General features: G+C 35.6%; 1 protein-coding gene across 1 annotated transcript in view; it reads right to left on the bottom strand.

Moving 5' to 3' along the window:
* Positions 1 to 8,329, bottom strand: part of LOC106459195 (carbohydrate sulfotransferase 1-like) — an 11,968-nt gene extending 3,639 nt beyond the window's left edge. The window contains exons 1-2 of the mRNA XM_013918795.2: positions 8,269 to 8,329; positions 1,071 to 1,187 (exon numbers count right to left, since the gene is read on the bottom strand). Of these exons, the coding sequence (XP_013774249.2) occupies positions 1,071 to 1,179 (109 nt within the window). The 5' untranslated portion in view covers positions 1,180 to 1,187; positions 8,269 to 8,329. The remainder of the gene's footprint in view (positions 1 to 1,070; positions 1,188 to 8,268) is intronic.
* Between the last annotated feature and the right edge of the window lie 404 nt (positions 8,330 to 8,733).

Genomic DNA, 8,733 nt, shown 5'->3' with positions numbered 1-8,733 from the left:
GAATATGACTGAAAATTTTCATTTTTTCTGAAAAGGTGGTGTCTATTTAATTGTGACCACGCTGTGTACATATATACTATTTATACCTTCGGTGTATAGGACGCAGGCAGATTTTGGCATCAAATTTTGGGGTAAAAAAGAGCGTCTTATACACTGAAAAATACGGTAAGTAAAGACGATTTGAAGCAGCCTAAAATGATTTACAAATTAGCCTATGATCATTTATACATCAAATTATTCCCTAAAATAATAATAATTAAAAAAATAAACTGCCAGGAAATGTTTGAAGAATGAGTTTTTAAATTTTGAAAGAAAGTCGTGGAAATGTACTTAGAAAACCCTCAGTAATTCTATACGGATAGTCCCCCCTCGGGACTTACAAAGCTAAACTCGGGGGTTCGATTCTCCACGGTGGACACAGCAGATAGCCCGTTGTGGCTTTGGTTTGTTATAAACAAACAAACAAAATATGTGGACATTTCAATTTTTTTCGTTGGCTTGGGAGAGGAGTACTCCCACTAAAAAAATTGTCCTGGTTTTTTATGTATTAAATCTGGTCGCTTTAGCACCACTAGCTATTTATGGACACGGTATTGAGAAGATTCCATCCCATTTATGGGCCTGCTGTCACGAGACAAGTAGTCCGACCAAGTAATTCGGTAAGGGAACAGTTAAGTATTTACTCTTCGAATATTTCCTCAGATAGAATGGGTGGGACTGGCTCAGATAATAACATTTTGGTATACCAAGATGGTGTCTTCCGAACAAAAAAGGTTCGCGAAATGGTTTGCTTGGGGGGTCTCAGAAAACGTAGAGAAAATCTCTTTATAACTTCCCTGACACCAGTCATAGCAATATGTCTACCGACATTATATTTATTTGGACAAATATGACTGCACGACGTTGTTTACACCAACTGTTTTTTATAAAAGAAAATATTTCAATGAAAGTGAGGTACCTGAGAGTGGCACATTTTCACTAATAAGGTATAAACTAAACATAAATACGTATTTTCGAAAAGTCTGGAATAAAATTCTACATTTTTATAGAAAAGAAATAGAAGAAGTTACCTTTACTGGAATCGAATTTATCCCCTATACAGATTTTCAAAATTCCCCACAAATGAAACACAGCTGCTAAGGTGAACAGACACAAAATCGATGCTTTCCAACGCACCATCCTTAATACTAAAAAAATAGAAAACATTATTTTTTACGCAAAAATCTGATTTTGTTAAACAAATTTACATTCTTCAAAGGTTAAAAAGTGTGCATAATACAGAAGAGAACAAGGCAAAACCTTTACCCAAATGATGACGGGTGTTATGTGCATTATAAACTTATTACAGGTGAATAATCGTTTTCAAATGGCAGTATTGTGTGTCACAAATGTAGCTCTAAAATAGTGATTTTGTATGTCACAATATCTGTTACTGGTACTGTAATTTGTCGCGAAATTAGCTTTAAATCGTGAAGTATATAATACAGAGGTTGAGTGCATCATATATAAACGATTTGGGAACCTCGCTATGTCGTTACAGACCATGCTCTATCTGATGACCGTGCGTCCTGACAGTAACTCTGCAACATAACCTCCATTGCAAAAGGTTCTGTGGTAAGCCTATTATGTTCAAAGCACATCCCTCCTCCTTGTATGTTTTCTATAATCCATCTACTATACGAGTCCGGTTCGACATTTCGATTGTACAAAAATCATAGGCACTGCATCCCGTGACTTGACCAGTACATCTTTGTGTGGAATAGCATGAATACCCATTTCATTTGTCAGTTGTATGAGGTACGCAACGGTTGAAATGATATCGTGGAAACAACTTGTATACGCATAACTTATATCGCGTTTCCAAACAGAGTTGTGTTAGGTACCATTGCTTGGGACAAGTGGACGACATTTGCCATATACCTTTGTGTTAGTGAATTCTCATTTATTACAAAACGCCACATTTTGCTTATTACAGCAGGGGTACGACTTGTTGTAAGTCTTTCAATGGATGATCTTAGTACCCCAGGTTGATCCATATTCTTTTGTTTTTCAATCCTATTAAATGTCATGGATATTCCTTTCTTTGAAATTCCAAATCCTCGATCGGAGCACCTCTGTATGATCTGAGTGTATAAATATTTTGTGTCAGAAAGGACTGCTACATACCATCCCAAAAGCAATCAATATTCAGTGGCATCACATTACCCACAAATTCCAAATAACGCCCGAATGTATTTCTGATACTTGACGTTCCACCGCAAATTTATATCGGCTAGAGTTGTAATTTGCATATTCAAAATCGTTTTGATATAACATATTCAAATCCCTGTATAATACAGTCATCCTGAAATATAATTATTTACAGGAAAGTAGGCGCTACGGGATGACACAAAGAGGCCTTGGTCGTCCAGTTAAATCCTCGTTCCCCAAGAGCTCAGCCCCTTTCCCAGTTTTACCAAGCCGTAAATGAATCTACAAGATGTAGGGTTTTAAAATACTTATACTGTATAAACGTTAGGCTAAGTGTGTATTTGTCTTAGGAAAAATGCTATAAAATCTTAAAAAAAGAACAACAACAACACTATGTTTGATGGTTGCTAGTTTAGGAGTATTGCAATTACTTACCCAAGAGCTGATTTAATTTTCAATAATTAAAAAAAAAACAATAATGTGCTTTTAAACTATAAATAATCATCCATAGTCATAGTTTGAGTTTTTTAAATTTTTCTAGCATTGAAAACTATCGCTATCGAATCAAGAATTTTGAGAGAGGGGAGGCGTAACCTAGTGTGGCCAGGATCAAGTTGTCCACTTTAAGGGACAAGAGATCATAAAAAGCGGCTCCATAGACAAGCATGGTTTCAATTCATATTTAAGTGTTTATGTTCAAAGTAGTTGGGAAAAAGCAACTGCAAAACAACAGTTCGAATTATATTTTTGTGCCATATTTTTAACGTACAGTGTAGTTAAGAATAACTGTAGATGGACTTAGTCTTTGTAATTAACTCATTTTAAACTGTAGTCAATTAAAGTTGCTATAAGTCCTTTACCAAAAACCCTTATTTTCAGTATTCATATAAATACAATGATATGGAATGAATAATTCTCAATTTCATTGTAAAGTAATATCACATACACACACATTGTTACTGAATATCACGGCTCACCAGCTAAGGCATTCGACAGCTTTAAACTTGGTTTCATTTGTTTACAGTATTTGAATATTTATTACAACACAGTAAAACAAATTCTTGAAAACTTGAAGAATAAAAAGCTTTTTTTTTAAAGTCATATTTCGTAACAGCACACAATTTTAGAGTTTCATTATTAATATTTTTTTTTTCTGTTCGTTGTCTGGTCCTGTAGAGCTTGTAAATCGTGATAAAGGGCGGGAATGTCCTAAGATCCTGTACAACTTTTGACTGATACGAGAGAAGCTGAAGTTGAGGTGATAACACATTCTGAAAATGTAATAAGAATTAAAGGAAGTCCTCTCCTGGAACAATAGCATTCACAATACGTGCTGATAGCTGTGTCTATATTTTCGATATATTTAAAACCGAAAGGTTCTGAAGCTGTTAGAGGAAATTTGGCTACTGCAACTGGACCTCTGTTGATTATCTCTAATATGAAGGGTGGCAAAGATGAGTCTTTGTGGTGACAATCAGATTGGATCACCCGATACTTCAGGTGTAGTTTCTATAGCCACATACAGTGGCCGTAACCGACTTGAAACGTGATATTGACGCACATGCGCATGCGCCGTGAAATAATTGCAGTTGACTTTTTTTGGGGAATGCCACATTCATCAAGATGAGTATGTCTACAGAACTAAGTATATAGAGAAGATATGAAAACATATATTAAACAATCGTGTCAGTGACGTCTGATGGACTTTCTGCGAACGTCATCAGGGTTCGTATGATGTGAAAAACTTTAAACCATCATTCCCAGATCCAATGTACGCGTGTCACATGTTGAGGGGTTTTAGAAATATGTTACCAGATAAAAAGAAAGTTAACTGATGTGTATGAAAATAGAATTTTATGGAAATATATTACAGGGAAGAGAAGAGTTTTGACTCGCTTACAAAATTAACAGTCATGAATGATACCAGCAAAGTATGGACGTTTCATTAGAGGCTCAAGTGATGAGAGCATCTGTTGCAACAGCATTGCTATTTTAGCAGGATGATTTGTAACTTTTCTCTTTCCAAGGATGTTGAAAAACTCTAACGCTTCCCTTGGAGATTGGCCAACTGTTTGACTAATTTAATTCCAAAACATCCTGAAGCTAAGTCCTATAAAGCATACTTTCGCTATATTTATGAGACTTTTATAATTTTACGTGTCAAACTATGAACTGAGCCAAGATCAATAAGAACAGTTCTCTAGCCCTACTCGTTCAAAAAAATGGGTGGAATAGCAATCCAACAGCAGCTTATCCTAAATATTCGTATATTATTGCTTCATGTTAACAATAAGGTAAAAGTAAAAACACCGGAAACTATGCTTTGGATTATAATACCAAACTGTTTACTTTTAACATGGTATTGAAAACGTTTCGGCCATTAAACCCTTTGATTTATACTATGCTGAAGCAGAAACAAGGGTCATTCGTATGCCGTGCCACACATTCAGTCATCCTTTAACAGTCTCACAGACTCTTCATGTGATGTTGTGTTTATACAGCTGGTTTTGTTATAATAAAAATGTATAGTGCTGTTCAGATTATTTGATCTGAGATACCAATCAAATATATAGAAGTTTTCCTCATGTGCAAAACCAATGGCGGACTTAAGGTTCAATCGTCACATTTGTCTTGCTCGTGAATAAAACAACCGTAAGAGAGTATTAGCCAAGATGTCTGTAGTTAGGTGTTTCAAGCTGAGAATGGATTATTGGATTCTTAAGTACTTAGAAGGTAGAAGCAGCTTTACTTCCCTTTAGAAACATGTAGTTCATGAACCATCCCAATCCACTTTATTGTGTTCATGAAAATGATAATTAACGAGTATCTGAAAGTGATGCCTTACCACCATGGAAAGTGTGTCACATCTCAACCTACTGGCAAACACGCAGGAAAGAAATGCTTCAAATCCGTTCTTTCTTCGTGTCAGTAGTTTATTGAAATTCAAGTATTTAAATTTCACAAGTTTTGAGATGTAACCATGTCATCATGACAAAACCTCGTCGAAACGTTATACATTTGTTACTGTGTTAAATTTGCAGCAAAGTTTTCTTCGTTGTCTATTAGAATCGTCTCTCAGCTTTTTTAGTCTTAATGTGGATTTCTCACCGTCATATTTGATTTCATGACTTGCTTTATTTTCTACGTCAAGCTGTGTACCACATGCCGCTCCTATTTCTTCATATCTCTATGTTTTCCGATCTGTTTCAGCAGTGGTGCATGCTCAGTGAAAGAAGAGTGAGGTCATCTGGTTAGGTTAGTCACGTCTGGTTTGAATAGCAGCATTCCTGTTGACACGATTAAAATATATTTATACTTTTTTTTATCTATTTCAACTTGATTTGAAGTTTTCATAGTAAACTTTTGTATGCGTAGAACTGTATGTTTATAATATAGTAATGACACACAGCGTTATCTTTCCACTGTTGTTATGTTGCTACTAGAGTCAGAGTAAAATCCACGTGTTGACTAATTTTTGGGTTAACAGAGGGGAGATATTTTACGTTTTCAAGTATTTAAAGGGGACTGTTTTCATTACCAGTTAGCGTAAGTCCTAATTTTTATATTATACTTTTCGATTTTTATAATATACAAAATATTAAAATTTTCTTTTGTACACAGTTTTCTGGAAACTCTTGTTTTGATATTTCTAGTGGTGAAAATCAGAATATTAAATAAATATGCAATTTTAGCTTTTGTCTGAATGAATCAATTACGTTTTATCGTAAGCTAAATAAATTATGATATTATTATTATTCATTTCTCTAAACATTTTTATTGGGCCCTCCAGAGGGTCAGCGGCAAGCTTATGGACGTACAACACTAAAGCCTTGGGTTCGATTCCTCATGGGAATATGCAATTTTAGCTTTTATCTGAATGAATCAGTTACGTTTTATCGTAAGCTAAATAAATTATGATATTATTATTATTCATTTCTCTAAACATTTTTATTGGGCCCTCCAGAGGGTCAGCGGCAAGCTTATGGACGTGCAACACTAAAGCCCTGGGTTCGATTCCTCATGGAGGACAGAGCTCAGATATACCACTGTGTATGTTTGCGCTAAAAATCAGAAATACACACAAAAACACACGTCACTATTTATTAGATGCTCACTCCTTGGGCACGGTTGTAAATACACTTGAAAACTATCGTTCCAGAAGTTTTATAGCTGACTTCTAATAATGACATTTCCATTTTGTATATTGTGGACTCATGATAATATGATGAGCTTTTCTGTTGGTAGAATACAATTTCATTATTGTGGACACACGGTAATATGATGAGCTTTCCTGTTCGTAGAATACGATATTTATTTATGTACTTTTCCTTTGATCAATTTTTGTACTGTCATAATATTGTTACGACAGCGGAGGTCACGTGCCTCTAGTAACACGCCACGCACTTCTAGAACGTTCATGAAGCGTCGGGAGACTACTAGATATGAGGTAGTCTTGTATATATAAGACGGTCACAACGTGACGCTAACAATGTGTAATTGAGCTGCGGACAGAGTATTGTTGAGTTGAGCACGTGAGACGTTCGTTGTGAATTATAGCGTTTGTTATAGCGCGACTGTGGAAATTAAGTCTATTGCAAAGTTGTATTCAGAAAGAATAAACCAGTTTTATTTAAGAAAGGACTTGTGTCGCTAAAGTTTCATCGGAACGAAATTTACGGAAAATTTACTAACGAACGGTGACGTAACAATATTAATAAAGTGATATTCTTAGCACAATTGAGAAGTATGCTCCAGAGATGCCGTTAGTGTCCTTGTATACAGTATGTTTAGTTTGTTGCATATTGTTTATTGGTTTGAATTTCGCGCAAAGCTACACGAGGGTTATCTGCGTTATCCGTCCCTAATTCAGCAGTGAAAGACTAGAGGGAAGGCAGCTAGTCATCACTACCCATCGCCAACTCTTCGGCTACTTTTTTTACCACCGTCTACCAGTGGGATTCGCCGTCACATAATAACGCCCCTCATAAGCTAAAGAGTGTGATGGACATTGCTTACGTCGAATGTGGCTAGAGAAACGTGTACTTTTATACAAAAGTAAACACTTTTGTACGGGATTTAAAAGTACGTATATATAAAAATAATTCACTATGGTTCTGTCTACTTTTAATTACTCGGTTAATATAGAAACATATCTACCTGAAGTTATATCGTATAACATTCTAAATGTTTAAGTGTCTAAGTTTCCACAAATTATTGCCCAACATTAGTTTCAAGGCACAAAACTGCATCTGTGGTGTTGGTTGGTATGAATTACTTTGGCCGTGTTTCACAAGTAAACAGACACAAATCTCAAGGTGTGGCGAGGCGTTTGTCACTATGCGGAAATATACTACTCATATTTGTTTTATTGTTAAGTACAAAACTAAACAATTTTACGTGTTATAAGCTGCTAAGCCAACGGTTGGAGGGGAGAATGTATATCGTATATTATAAAGTTTTATATGGAAATATAAAAAGTAATCTGTACGGTATCTCACCTCTAAAACGTAACACTTGAGAAGTATGATATAAATATAGCTGTGATAGTGATGTAAACTCTACATGATGATATCAATATATCAAACAAACGTAGCACAGCCTTAACACGCTGTTTTTTTAATTTCGCGCAAAGCTACTCGAGGGATATCTGCATTAGACGTCTCTAATTTAGAAGGGATAGACTAGAGGGAAGACAGTTACCTGTTTGGCTACTCTTTACCATAAAATAATGACACTAAACGTCACATCATAACGCCTCTATGACTGAAAGGGTAAGCGTAATCAGTGACGGGATTCGGACCCTCGACTTTCAGATTACAAATCGAATACACTAGCCACCAGGTTCTGGAAAAAACTTAATTGTGTGAAATAAAATGTGTTTCTACACTGGAAGTATTATATTATACACTTATAGTTTTAACCCATGGACTGCGGCTGCTTCAAACGCGACCCGTACACTGTATAAAGCAGATCGTAACCTGTAAGGCGAATCAGCAGCAGTCAGTGAGTTAATAGAAAGTCATATAAGACATAAAGTAGAAGAAAATATTGCAAGTACATTACTTAAAATCTACTTACATAGAGATACTGCTAAAGATAGATCAGTCCTAACACGATTCGGAAATCGAAGGAAGGTGTTATACCTATGCAGATATCATACTGACCTCTCTACACTTGGAATTCTTTTATGACACGCGAGTTTGTATAAAAAAATCCGATAAATGATTCTTGCGCCTGCGTGGCTGCAGCACGAGCGAATTTCTAGCTTCAGTTGAGTTAGTGGAAATATAAGAAACGTATTTTCGAGATAGATGTTGAGCTGCGTTATATAATCTAAACCACAGTCATATAGATTGCAACCTTTTTGTTCCTCTGTACCCCTTGGCCTTGGGCATTCTGACAGGTTCCCATGTACCCTTAAAATTACGGATTTAAAATTGATAAAATTATATTGATTTTATATTATTTTATTATGAAATCTGTACACTGAGTGGTCACAAGTAAATAGACACCTAATTTTTCGTCATTTAACTGATTTATGCT

Source organism: Limulus polyphemus, unplaced genomic scaffold (assembly GCF_000517525.1).
Source record: "Limulus polyphemus unplaced genomic scaffold, Limulus_polyphemus-2.1.2 Scaffold573, whole genome shotgun sequence".
Lineage (NCBI taxonomy): Eukaryota > Metazoa > Arthropoda > Merostomata > Xiphosura > Limulidae > Limulus > Limulus polyphemus.
This window is presented reverse-complemented; position numbering and strand designations above follow the sequence as displayed.